Genomic DNA, 15113 nt, shown 5'->3' on the forward strand with positions numbered 1-15113 from the left:
ACATCATGAGAAACGCTGGGCTGGAAGAAGCACAAGCTGGAATCAAGACTGCCGGGTGGAATATCAATAACCTCACATACGCAGATGACACCATCCTTACGGCAGAAAGTGAAAAGGAACTAAAAAGCCTCTTGATGAAAGTGAAAGAGGAGAGTGAAAAAGTTGGCTTAAAGCTCAACATTCAGAAAGCAAAGATCATGGCATCTGGTCCTATCACTTCAAGGCAAATAGATGGGGAAACAGTGGAAACAGTGTCAGACTATTTTTTTGGGCCTCAAAATCACTGCAGATGGTGATTGCAGCCATGAAATTAAAAGACGTTTACTCTTTGGAAGGAAAATTATGACCAACCTAGATAGCATATTAAAAAGCAGAGATATTACTTTGCCAACAAAAATCCATCTGTTCAAGGCTATGGTTTTTCCAGTGGTCATGTATGGATGAGAGAATTGAACTGTGAAGAAAGCTGAGCGCCAAAGAATTGATGCTTTTGAACTGTGGTGCTGGATAAGACTCTTGCAAGTCCCTTGGACTACAAAGAGATCCAACCAGTCCATCCTAAAAGAGACCAGTCCTAGGTGTTCATTGGAAGCACTGATGCTGAGGCTGAAACTCCAATACTTTGGTCACCTCATGCAAAGAGTTGACTCATTGGGAAAGACCCTGATGCTGGGAGGGATTGGGGGCAGGAGTAGAAGGGGACAACAGAGGATCAGATGGCTGGATGGCATCACTGACTCAATGCACATGAATTTGGGTGAACTCTGGGTGTTGGCGATGGACATGGAGGCCTGGCGTGCTCCAATTCATGGGGTCACAAAGAGTTGGACACAACTGAGTGAACTGAACTGAACTGAATTATGTTCATATTAGTCACTCAGTCATGTCCGACTCTTTGTTACCTCATAGACTGTAGCCCAGCAGGCTGTTCTGTCCATGGAATTCTCCAGGCAAGAATACTGGAGGGGGTTAATCTTCTCCAGGAGATCTTCTCAAACCAGGGATCAAACCTGGGTCTCCTGCATTGCAGGAAGATTCTTTACCATCTGAACCATAAGGAGGTCCTTCCCATTTTACTGAAGTCATAATTGAGTTTTCCTGGGCCTCAGATTCTCTTGCTATAAAATAATCACTGTGATGCTTAAAAAATTCTGGCCAAAGAATAAGCTATGATGACATCACTATTTGCTGTTAGCTAATTGCCACTGAGTATGACTAAAATCATGGCATCCAGTCCCATCACTTCATGGTGAATAGAAGTGGGGATCCTGGGCTCCAAAATTACTGCGAATGATGACTGTAGCCATAAAATTAAAAAAAAAAAAAAAAAAACAAAACTTGCTTCTTGGAAAGAAAGCTGAGACAAACCTAGATGGTGTATTGAAAAGCAGAGACATGACTGCTGACACAGGTCCACATAGTCAAAGCTATGGTTTTTCCAGTAGTCATATAGGGATGTGACAGTTCGATGATAAAGAAGGCTGAGCACCAAAGAATTGATGTTTTTGAATTGTGGTATTGGAGAAGACTCTTGAGAGTCCCTTGGAGTGCAAGGAAATCAAACCAGTCAACCCTAAAGGAAATCAACTCTGAATATTCATTGGAAGGACGGATGCTGACACCGAATCTCCAATACTATGGCCACCTGGTACAAAGAGCTGACTCACTGGAAAAGACCCTGATATTGGGAAAGATTGAAGGCAAATGGAGAAGGGACTGGCAAAGGATGAAAGAGTTAGGTAGCATCACTGACTCAATGGATGAGTTTGAGCAAAGTCTGGGAGATAGTGAAGGACAGGGAAGCCTGGTGTGCTGCATCCATGGAGTGGCAAAGAGTTAGACAGGACCTAAGGACTGAACAACAAGAAGAAGACAAAGAACAGAAATGTAAAGGAAACAATAGCTAGAAATTAAGCTCATGGCAAGAGGGGACAGGACATGGATTATTTGTGAGGGCATTACACCTAACTGAACCTTTCTTCTAAAGTTGTGTAGTCCTGGTTAATGCCATTGCTTTCTGGCTCTTGCTATGCTCAGTGATGATGAAGTAATAATATTAATAAAATACTCAGTGATGTGGAATACCCTAGTCTTAATGCCAGGCACAATAATCCTATGAAAAGGGTAATGCAAACCAGTAAAGCAAAGGAAAACAAACAGAACATACCTACACATGCCAAGTAATTTGTCGTTTTGATGTTACTTTTTTATAACCTTTTTACTATCATTTTTGTGTGAGCAAACATGTTTTAGGCTTAGAAGTGATTCATACTCCACATTCCTCAACTGACTTGATTCAAGTCTACTGTTTCCTCCAAGGACATGAAAGTAAGACAACTTTTATGTTGATTCTAAACCACCTCTATCTTTTGACAACTCCTCATGGGGATCAATTAGATCCATCTGTGTCTGCAGCTTCAGTGAATCAGGCTGTCACCCATTAGAAATAAGACTAAGGATGCTCCCTTATTTCAAAGTAGCACTTGTCAAAGTAGCTTCTGTGACATGAAAAACAAAGAAGATAGGCTTGTAACTGGAGAATTTCTCTACAGTGTAGCCTTCCTTTATTCCACACACTTGTATCTAATTATTTCCTTTTGCTTAGAAGTTTGTAATTCTCACCTTTACCTTTACAGGGTGATATTTTTTAGTTACAAATGCTCTGATTTTTTTAAGTATTTCATTAAAACAATATTTTATTCTTATCTTGACCCTATCATGCTATGATCAGTATTCAAAAATAGAACATATAGCAAATTAAATAACTTACCATGTCCCCTAAGATATCATGTCCCATTATATGCCACAATTCTCATCTATTGAAGTGTAGAGAGTTTAAATCCATATTTATTTACATGTTCTACTGCTTTCTTTATAACCTTCAGTATTTCTTCCATTCTGTTTATATTCTTGAAATTACCTGTAAATCTACTCAGCAGGCATTTTCTACTTTCACAATGACTGGCAGCACACACAGGGTGTTCAGGAACAAGACTGGTGAATGATGACAGATTAATGTATAACAACTACTAACGCAGATTCTTGAGGATGCCCCTGTGAACACTGATAATAAACAGACTTTTTTGGACTTTAACTGAAGTAAACCATGCAGTAATTTGAGCATTGATAACAAGTTGAACCCAATGAGGAAATAAGCCAGGATTCAACCTGATAGGTAAGGGTGCTAAATAATGGCACTTTTTCTTCCCTTTCTCAAGACAAATGTGCTTTTAGAATTCTCTCTTGATCACAGAGGTACTTCAAGAAGGAAGGCATCCATGCCACATTAAGAGATAGATTTGACACATACAAAGAGCAGAGCTTCCATGCTTTCAGGCCATTGCCTGAGAATTTTTTCTATGCTATGAATGTGTTGCGGCTACTGCTGAAAGGTTGATCCTTTTTTTTTTTTTTAATCACTAATTACCCCATGACTTAAAATCTTATATGTATCTATGTATTTTTCCAATGCAACAGAGTACTGTTTTGCTTTAAAAGTCTGTTTAATGTATTCTTTGGTTTTGATTTTGTATACTAAGCTTCACCCCTTTAAAGTTAGAAGATTCAGAACAAACCCCATTTTTTTCTCTGTCTCTTTTTTAGTTTGCATCTGGTAATCCCAAACTCCCGATCCTTCCCTTCCTTACCACACCCGCCCTTGGCGACCACAATGTCTGTGAGTCTGTTTCTGTTTTGTAGATACGTGTTCTTTTTTTTTAAATTTTCTTGTATTCCCCACCCCTCCTGCCCTTTTTGTAGGTGCATCACCACATTGCACAGATTAAGTATCCAGAAGAAGCAAAGCTGAATCAGAACAAATCTCAGAATATCTTACAGAATCAATTTATAAGTGAGGAACAAGGAATACTACCATGTTTGAGCAATATAAGTGGCATGTATGGGTGGGGGAAGAGTGAGTGTTTTCTTGCACTTTCTTATACTTTCTTACACTTTCTTACAATTGTCTTACTGATTGCTTTGTCGGACTCACTACTCAACAGCCGTATGCCAATAAGGAGCTCCTTGCCAAGTTTGGACTTTGACCAACTCCACAATGCATCTTACCTTAAATATGACTGAAATTGTGCTTCTATCAGGAGATACAATTGCCACATTAAAAAAATAAACTGCAAATTACGAATGGTTGAACAATCTTTTTGCAAACACCAAATTTGGGTAGGGAACAGAGATTTTAGAATAATTGAAAAATGTATTTTATATATGACTAATATTTCAGGCACTGTGAATGTATCTTAATATCGTTATTTGTGAGACTCATCCTTTTAGGCTGACTACTAAATCCCTTTTGTGGATAAAAAATTGAGGTTGATCAGCTTGAGTGACAAGTCCGATATCCAGTCACTACTAAACCCCCTTACAGGGATTGCTATCAGATGTTTTTGCTCAGACCCTATGAAGTGAAAATTGCTCATTCGTGTCCGACTCTTTGTGATCCCATGGACTATACAGTCCATGCAATTCTCCAGGCCAGAATACTGAAGTGGGTAGCCGTTCCCTTCTCCAGAGGATCTTCCCAACCCAGGGATTGAACCCAGGTCTCCCACATTGCAGGTGGATTCTTTACCAGCTGGGCTATCAAGGAAGCCCAATGGCTCTTCCTTTATTCTACTTACCATGAAAAGTCATTACATTTTCAAGCATTGCATTCTATAACTTAATCATTCATACTAGCATGGTGAGAGTCTTCTTTTCCTTCTCCTCCTGACACATAGAACAGAAAGCACTGCTTTTCCTTACCTAACGGCACTGCTGCCCACGTCCAGGTCTTGTGCAGTGACAGCACCAATGATGGTCCCTACGGGAGTGTCTTCATAAACCTCCATGGTGTAGAGTGGCTTGCTGAACACCGGCGGCTCGTCCACGTCCAGCACACTGATCTTCACCGTGGCAGTGTCCTTGAAAGGGCCCGCGGAGTGAAACCGGTGGTCCAGGTGAACGTTGGAGGCCTCTACTTTAAAAGTGTAAGCTTTCTTTGTTTCAAAATCTAATGGCTATAGGGAGGACAAAACAAAAGTGAGAGACACTTTCATATAGGATGTGGCCAGGATGACCAACCTTGCTGCAGAGTAACTTGCAAGTTAGTAGCAAATTGTAATTTTCCTTTAAAGATCAGTGGGTAAGGGAAGTACAAGTTAAACATTTTAAGAAAAAAAGCTACCACTTGTAAATGTGCCTGGGTTGGACTGTGAAGAAAGCTGAGCACTGAAGAACTGATGCTTTTGAACTGTGGAGAAGACTTCTGAGAGTCCCTTGCACTGCAAGGAGATCCAACCAGTCCATTCTGAAAGAGATCAGTCCTGGGTGTTCTTTGGAAGGAATGATGCTAAAGCTGAAACTCTAGTACTTTGGCCACCTCGTGGGAAGAGTTGACTCACTGGAAAAGACTCTGATGCTGGGAGGGATTGGGACCAGGGGCAGAAGGGGACAACAGAGGATGAGATGGCTGGATGGCATCACTGACTCGATGGACATGAATCTGAGTGAACTCCGGGAGTGGGTGATAGACAGGGAGGCCTGGCGTGCTGTGATTCATGGGGTCGCAAAGAGTCGGACACAACTGAGCGACTGAACTGACTGAACTGAACTTGTAAAGATAATCAGTTGCATACATTAAAATGACATATGCACACGCATAATGCTAGGAAGGGCTTATTCCTTTCCTGTAACTAGTTACAGGAAAGGAGAAGGTGATGGCACCCCGCTCCAGTACTCTTGCCTGGAAAATCCCATGGACAGAGGAGCCTGGTAGGCTGCAGTCCATGGGGTCGCTAAGAGTCAGACACGACAAAGCGACTTCACTTTCACTTTTTACTTTCATGCATTGGAGAAGGAAATGGCAACCCACTCCAGTGTTCTTGTCTGGAGAATCCCAGGGATGCGGGAGCCTGGTGGGCTGCCTTCTATGGGGTCGCACAGAGTCCGACACGACTGAAGCCACTTAGCAGCAACTAGTTACAATAGCAGATCAAGTATCTATGAAGTATTTTCTGTTCTTATCCAATCCTGACATCTGGTGGATCTAAGCAGTAATTACAAATACCACAAAATTGAAATTAATGCCTTTTTTTTTTCCCCCCATTTCAGCTGAGAATTTGGCGTAGCAAAATGTATTTTGTTGTTGGATGATTTTTATTATTTTTACGATAATACCCTTTTCTATTAAATACTTTTGAATATCTAAGTGTTTTTGCTGTAAAAGGTCTATGTGTGTTGCTGAGGTCTGTTTCTAAGTCCTGTCTGTGTCTTTGTGACCCCATGGACTACAGCACGCCAGGCTTCCCTGTCCTTCACTATCTCCCAGAGTTAGCTCAAACTCATGTGCATTGAGTTGGTTATGCTATCCAACCATCTCATCCCCTATTGTCCTCTTCTCCTTGTGCCTTCAGTCTTTCCCAGCAGCAAGGTCTAGTTTTGGCCTTTGTGCTGTCAGCTTTATACATATAATTGGTAGGTACTATAATGCATTATCAGGGTATTTGACCAAGCACTGAGGCTTTGAGCATATATAATTAAAGAACAACATTAGACAGAATATTTGGATGTAATTTGTCCCTGGAGTCATTGATCCTTGATTTTTCCCTTTGCTTACATTTACACTTTTTCTGAATATTAGTTTTATGTTCTCAATAACTAGAAATATTACATTATAGAAATATGCTGCTGCTGCACAGCTTAATTAAAATGAAAACTTTAAGGTCACTGGCTCTGACTTCTAATCACCTATGACAAACTAAAAAAACATGAAATTAACATGAATATAATTAATTAACACGGTGATTTTCTGGGACCTTTAGAAGTTTCTGCTTTCTCAGTTAATTCCCTCTAGTATGACTCCAATGTTGTGTTGACATGTCCCTCTTGGGCCTTAGTACACCTGGGGGAAATAGAGTGGGTACCTTTCACTCTTTTAAGAACAAGATTGCTCTTTTATGCATTTCCTGAGAAGAAGGGAAAAGAAAAGGAAGAAAAATTGCTATGAAATAAAAAAATCACAAATTAATCAAGTTTATTATAGCAAACGGTAACACTTCTCAAACTTGAAATAAAGTCTCTTTTACAGTAATTTTCACTCAGGGGGAATCTATCTTTATTTTCCCTGTAATTATTCCCTTTACTTCGTTTAATTTTGTCCAATTTTTACTCATATATTTATTTGCCTTGGATTCAATGCTTTATTTTAGTTTTTATATTTTCATTTATTCAGCTCATAAGTTTTTACATATAGTACTGATTTTCTTCAACTTCCATCTCCTTCTTTCTAAGACTTTTCATTTGTCTTAAAACTAATATAAATATAAGTAGAGTTATTGCATAATATTCTATGGTTGATATTGTGGCTATTGGTTACACAGATAGAAACACAGTATCTCAATAAAGAGATGATCCCATAATGCTACTGGTTTGATCAGCCTACAGCTTAAAGTACTGTGTTTTGTTAAAGGAATTGGGCTCAAGAAAAGACAACCGATTGCCAGAATAGGACAGCAAATATCATTCAAACCAAAAACACAAAACTGTTACAATTACTGAGAATTTTTACCTGGAATGAAGAAGATCAAGACAAAAAAAAAAAAAAAAGGACAAAGCTTTTCAAATATTGAAGGGCTCTCATGTTGAACATCAGTTTGGTATACTTTGTAAGTCTTTCAATGGGGAGGTAACAATAATTTAGTTTACTAAATATGTCAATTTTAAGTTAAAAAGGAAGAAGTTTCTAACAAATGAAACCATGAAAAATTAAATTAACGTTAAAAGATATTGATTGCCTACAATCAATAAGACCTTGAAAACATTCCAGGAGGACAGAAGAGACCAAGATAATAAGGTTTTCCATCTTGCTTACTGACTGAGTTGTTTGTAGAAGTACTAAGTCTCCCATTTTTTGATGTATTCAAGGGGAATTGGATGCCAAAGAGATATCTGAGTTATGTGTAATTTATAAGCTGTACAAACTTATAAAATATAGCTTGTTTTTGCAAACTCCAAATGCTCCATAAATGTTAAACAATATAATTTTTATCATAGTTATCCGTAACTTCTGGTGTAAGACAATTTTGACTTCGTCTTTGGTCCGTTTGTGTAGAAAGCTATTTGATCTGCCTTGGCTGACACTTACACCCTTCTCTGTACCAGAATTAACTCCCTTAAAATGAAAAAGTTGGTACCAGCTATTCTTCCTTTCTCTCTCTACTTCTCCTAGATATTGGAAGGCTTCTGATTGTAGGATTAGGCAAATTATTTCTTGACAACATCTCAATTTTATTTACCTACTTAACAAACATGCCACTGTTATGGACTTGCTGCTGATGGACTTATCTCCCCACTTTGAAAGTCATTTCAAGTCCAGAAATGAAGGGAAAATTAAAAAAAAAAACAAACATTTTTTTCTCAATTTCATTTTAGGAGATCAGACATAATTTCTGTCTTTTAAGAACTCCTGACCTGTCACTGCAGGCAAATATTTAGTGGTTGTGGAGATAAAGAGTGAGATGAAATAAACTTTCTGTACATACAGATATTCTTTTATGACTGAAAACTTACATCCTGCAGTGATCAAATAACTGAAGAAAATTGTAGGAGAAATGTCACAGTAATATCTTAGATGGCCTTACTTCTTCATGATCCTGGCCCTTAGGTAATGCCATTTTATAAAACTGGATAACTCAGAAAGAGAGGGGAAAAAAAATCAATACCAGTCTTTCTTTAGTTGACTTTATCCAGCTGATCTGACAGGCTGTCTTCCACTTTTTGTGGCTGCAGGGTAAGATGGGGTGGTGCTGAGGAATGAATTTCATCTAACTTTGCAATCAACAAAAGTCTTATTATTTGAAATAAGTATAGAAAAAAACAGAATTTTTTGTTATTGTTAGGAAATGAATCATATTCTATAACAGAAATCCATTATGATGAAGTTAATTTAGTTCTGCCACATTAAATAGAAAATTTTGTGGTACTGCTTGGGGCACATTTAATTTATGAACCTTTCTAGAAAAGTAAGGAAATGATTGAAGAGAATTCAGTTGAGTAGCTCCTTCTCCTAGGGATGTTTCAATAAAGGGAGGTTAGCAAAGCCAGAGTTTTCAAGAGGTGATTCACATTGTAGGGAGTAGTATGGTAAGAAAACAACTGTGGAGAAATGAAATAAGATAGTATATAAAGGGAGAAATTAATCAAGATATTATCTTTTGCTTCTATCTTTTTATCCACTTTCTCTGCTTTTACTTTGCTGAGGTCCAGGTCATGTAAAGCTACATAAAATATTAAGTGCCAAATGATTTTCTCATTTCAAAGAGGGAAGAACAATTTTTGTCATAAAATACAAGAGAATAATTCCTTGGGTTCTTCCAGGCCTTGTCACTTTTCCAGAAAATGTTGAGCAAAAATGGGTAGCTAGAGTTATATTTTGAGGAATCTGAGAAGCAGCTTTGGTAGACCAAATTCCAGCTTCTCCCGAAGATTCTTGTCCCCAGGACAATATAATCTCTTGTATAATTTTATGCCCTTCAGTGTGTGAGGGCTCTCTGAACTGAAATCATGGAATGCAGTATTATACTATGAATTTGCTAAGTTTTATGGAAAAATAAATAATGCAAATATAATCAAGGTCTTCAATCACTTAACATTGAGTTAATTACAAGGGAAATTTTTATTTAAAGGGGCTGATGTAATCATGTGAGGTTTAGCAGAAGCTACTAATTGCTCCTGACCTTGAAGAAGTGCATTTGTGATGTAAGAGCCTACCTGCCTGGGGTGCATATGGTAACTGAGACTGGACCTTGACCAACAGCCTGAAAAGTAAGTAGGGCCAGCAGTCGTAAAGCCATAAAGAAATGACTTCTGCCCAAACTAGTACACTTAGGGAGAAAAAAACCCAAAAAACCAAAAAAACTCTAAGCCTCAGATCAGTTGTATCCCTGGTCTACACCTTGATTTCAGCCTGGAAGACCCTAAGCGTAAGACTCAGTTATACTCTACTCTGACCCACAATAGCTTGTGCTTTCATCACTCTTTACTTTCTACTCTTCTATATAGCTTCTATATAGTCAAGGCTATGGTTTTTCCAGTAGTCATGTATGGATGTGAGAGTTGGACTATAAAGAAAACTGAGCACTGAAGAATTGACGCTTTTGAACTGCGGTGTTGGAGAAGACTCTTGAGAGTCCCTTTGACTGAAAGGAGATCCAACCAGTCCATCCTAAAGGAAATCAGTCCTGAATGTTCATTGGAAGAACTTATGTTGAAGTTGAAACTCCAATAATTTGGCCACCTGATGCAAAGAACTGACTCAATTTGAAAAGACCCTGATGCTGGGAAAGATTGAAGGCAAGAGGAGAAGGGGATGACAGAGGATGAAATGGTTGGATGGCATGACTGACTCAATGGACATGAGTTTGAGTAAACCCGGGGAGTTGACGATGGACAGGGAGGCCCGGCGTACTGCAGCCCATGGGGTCACAAAGAGTCGGACATGACTGAGCAACTGAACTGAACTGATATAGCTTCAGTTTTTATGATGAACACATATATCTTTCACCATAATAGTAGAGTCCTCCCTCTGAACAAAATGCATCCTTTAGAAACAATTCTCTTCTTTTAATCATATTATAGATCTTAATGGTTAATGGAAATAAAATTCTCAATGAACTCAAATAACTGAAGGCTGTTACGTATCTGAAAAAGAAGATGCTTTTCAAGCAGGCAACTAGAAAACAGATTTATACTAGACTGAAGAAGGTTAAAAAGAAACTAGGAACAAGCTCTTGTAAAATAGGTTTATGACACCAATGTGTGTGTATGGATGTGCTAAGTCACTTCAGTCATATCAGACTCTTTGCAACCCTATGGGCCATACCCCACCAACTCCTCTGTCCATGTGGATCCTCCAGGCAAGAATACTCGAGTGGGTTGCTATGCCCTCCTCCAATAGGTCTTCCTGACCCAGGGATCAAACCCACGTCTGTTATGTCTCCTGCATCTGCAGGCAGGTTCTTTACCACTAGAGCCACCTGGGAAGCCATTATAATACCAGTCTGAACTCTCTGACTTTCAGATCAAGCATCATTTTTTAGGGAAAGTCAAGTTCCCTGATTAATTAAATAGTTTTGATAATTACAGCAATCAATTCATTTATTTGTTCCTAGCACTTTCTTATTCTACAAGAAATCACTCTAAAACTCTACCAGTACTCAAGTTACATTTAAATCATCCATAGGTGATGTCTGTACCTACTTCTTTAATTGATTTATTCAAATTAATTTAAATCTACATAATTTGAATCAAATATTTGATTAGATTTTATTACAGTAGGAACTGAGGATCTCTTGGTTCGTGAGTTAAATTAAATCCTTTTATTTTTTTTTCTTTTTATAGAAGAGGGGTAGACAGAACAAATAATAAATAAATAATTCTTTTCAGTTAGTGGTAAGATTTATGAGGAAAACAGTTCTAATGGGACAGAAAAACAGCTGGGGAGACATTACATAGAGCAGATAGGGTGCACTTGTCTGAGGATGTAATGTTGGAAGAGGGATGCGAAGAACCAGGTATGAGGAAATCATAACCTTAGAGAGGAAATTAAGGGCAATATTACTGTATATTTTATTCCTCTTTTCCACACATATTGCTTGAATATCCAACTGTGTGGGCTTCCCTTGTGGCTCAGTGGTAAAGAATCTGCCTGCAATGCAGGAGATGCAGGAGGTGTTGGTTCAGTCCCTGGATCTGGAAAGTCCCCTGGAGAAGCACGTGGCAACCCACTCCAGTATTCTTCCCTGGAGAATCCCATGGACAGAGAAGCCTGTGAGTCTCCAGTCCATGGGTCACACAGTTGGACATGACTGAACCGACTGAGCACATGCACACACACACATCCTACAGTGTGCTAGATATCATGATAGATGTTGGAAATGGACAAAAATCCCCCATGGAGTTCACTCTCTTCTGGGATTTGATGGACAACAGTAAGATAAATAAGCAAACTGTAGCATCCAAAGTGACCATAAGTGCTACGGAAAAATCCAAAATTTGAAAGACATGTGTATAGTGTATCGGGGATTATATGAGGAAGAGTATGTGTGTGTGTATACATGAGAGAGAGCTATGGGAGGGCCTGGTATCATCTACACTGAGGAAGAAATTCAACGCAGTGTTTCACACAAAAAAATAGCCAAACGTTATTTTGTTTGACTTTTAAAAGTGGTCACATTTTCAGATGAGAATGTTCCTTTAGTAAGAGGGAAAAACAATGAAATCTGGCCATTTTTAAAACAGATTTTCACTTTAATAAATTTAAACAATATTTCAGTTCTAAAATTTAAAAAAAACAACTCTGAAAGAACAGTAAAATTACAGGACAAAAAGTGTCTGTCAAAAAAATATTAAACTGAAGGAATATACACTTAATACAATGTATCTCTATAAACATTGTTACAGCACTAGTCATTAGAAATGAATTTCATTTTTCTATGGGCAAGTTATCAAGGATTTTGTGCAGGACTGCAAATTTTTGATAATGTATTAAGAGTCATAGCATCATATCTAAGCCTATATTTCAGTGACAATAATTTTTGGAACAAATTCACTAAGAAAAAATATAATACAAAAGAGAATTAGAAGAACATCTAGTGTTTTATCTGAGGGCTTATGGTGATATTTTCCCTAAGAAAGAGAAGATTTCATCAACTGTTATAAATGTCTAAGCAAAATATGCATTTTATAGGCATATGCAGTATAAATCATGACCATCTGGAGGGACAATTATATTTTTCACTTCTTGTATGACCACTGTCACATTCTACTTCCAACTTATATTGTTCTTCACAATAGTTAAAACTATGTGCTTTAAAACATATACTATAAATTGACTGCAACTTGTGTAGTCTTGAAGTTACTTTTCTCCAATGAGTTTCATATTTCCCATTTGCATAATCAGTGAAACAATATATTTCTAAATATCTTAAAAATATGTTGAACTCTGCATGGTATGTGAGGATTAAGAACAATATTGCATCTGAAATTAAAGCAATAAACCAACATGAGACATTTTTTTAAACAGAAATTTAAAAACCCTACATATTTCAAGCATTTCCTTTATCATGGTGACACAGATATAGTAATGGCAAAGTGTCTTTAGGGGATTAAACTATAGTAGAAAGATCAGATGCGTTTAAAATTTGAGCCATCATAAAGTCTCATATGTGCTTGGCCAGAAATGGTAACTTTTGGGGAAGAGAGTAAGATGGGATCAGTATTGCCTGGGGGACACAAGGAAGTCTTTGGTGAGAGACATGGGTGAGATCCATGTTAAAAAACAGGAAAAAATGAACAGAAATGCTCAGGAAGGGTGCTACCTTCTATGTAGATGGAAAAATAGCACAGCAGCTTCAGTAGAAATTGCAATGAGTTTGGTGTGGTTGGCATGTAGTGAGTGAATGTGTGCATATATGTGTGTGTGTATGCAGGGGATGGTAATAGAAAACATGCTATCTGTTCTTTATCGTGATGGAACCCAGAAACACACGAAGGGCAAGAGTGAAATTCACTCACAAAGGAAATGGATGAACATTAGGTGTATGGCTCAGAGAATAGCCTTTGTAATAGAAGAAAGAAGCAAGGATGGTAGTAAGTCAACCCATGAGGAGGAAATTTTAATTCAGGTTTGGGAGGGGATCAGTGGGTGGGCGTCCCATGCTATTCAGTAAGGGGAATTCAGTGTAATAGAAGTGGCATAAAAATAAGCCTAGATTTCTGCTTTAAGGAACTGGAGAGGAAGTAGGGTGTTATCCAGGAAAGAGAAAATGGGAGCAGGCACACTACTGTTGGGAGAAGTAAAGGAATTCAGCTTTAGACACTTTGAGCGTGAGAAGACTATCACACACAGACGTTAGAAATGTTTACAAGGCAGAAAACAGTCTTCATTGGTTATGTTAACTTGGGGGAGGGTTAAGAGTTGAGACTGGGCAAGTTAGGTGAAAGAAAGTGAAAGTAAAAGTCGCTGATTTGCTTCAGACTCTTTGTGACCCCATGGTCTATACTGCCCATGGAATTCTCCAGGCCAGAATACTGGAGTGGGTAGCCTATCCCTTCTCCAGGGGATATTCCCAACACAGGAATCGAACTGGGGTCTCCTGCATTGCAGGCAGATTCTTTACCAACTGAGCTATCAGGAAAGTTAGGTGAGATTCTTAAAAACAGAAAACCCTAAAGACTCCACCAGAAAATTACTAGAACTAATCAATGACTATAGTAAAGTTGCAGGATATAAAATCAACACACAGAAATCCCTTGCATTCCTATACACTAATAATGAGAAAATAGAAAGAGAAATTAAGGAAACAATTCCATTCACCATTGCAACAGAAAGAATAAAATACTTAGGAATATATCTATCTAAAGAAACTAAAGACCTATATATAGAAAACTATAAAACACTGGTGAAAGAAATCAAAGAGGACACTAATAGATGGAGAAATATACCATGTTCATGGATTGGAAGAATCAATATAGTGAAAATGAGTATACTACCCAAAGCACTTTATAGATTCAATGCAATCCCTATCAAGCTACCAACAGTATCCTTCACAGAGCTAGAACAAATAATTTCACAATTTGTATGGAAATACAAAAAACCTCGAATAGCCAAAGCGATCTTGAGAAAGAAGAATGGAACTGGAGGAATCAACCTACCTGACTTCAGGCTCTACTACAAAGCCACAGTTATCAAGACAGTATGGTACTGGCACAAAGACAGAAATATAGATCAATGGGACAAAATAGAAAGCCCAGAGATAAATCCACACACATATGGACACCTTATCTTTGACAAAGAAAGCAAGAATATACAATGGATTAAAGACAATCTCTTTAACAAGTGGTGCTGGGAAATCTGGTCAACCGCTTGTAAAAGAATGAAACTAGAATACTTTCTAACACCATACACAAAAATAAACTCAAAATGGATTAAAGATCTAAACATAAGACCAGAAACTATAAAACTCCTAGAGGAGAACATAGGCAAAACACTCTCTGACATACATCATAGCAGGATCCTCTATGATCCACCTCCCAGAATATTGGAAATAAAAGCAAAAATA

At 38.1% G+C, this 15113-nt stretch overlaps 1 protein-coding gene across 1 annotated transcript in view; it reads right to left on the reverse strand.

The window, feature by feature from the left end:
• CDH12 (cadherin 12, type 2 (N-cadherin 2)) overlaps positions 1-15113 on the reverse strand; it is a 343779-nt gene that overhangs the window by 49025 nt on the left and 279641 nt on the right. The window contains exon 6 of the mRNA XM_010832134.1: positions 4759-5012. Within this exon, the coding sequence (XP_010830436.1) occupies positions 4759-5012 (254 nt within the window). The remainder of the gene's footprint in view (positions 1-4758; positions 5013-15113) is intronic.

This window comes from Bison bison, unplaced genomic scaffold (assembly GCF_000754665.1).
Source record: "Bison bison bison isolate TAMUID 2011002044 unplaced genomic scaffold, Bison_UMD1.0 scf7180017864538, whole genome shotgun sequence".
NCBI classification, from domain to species: Eukaryota; Metazoa; Chordata; class Mammalia; order Artiodactyla; family Bovidae; genus Bison; species Bison bison.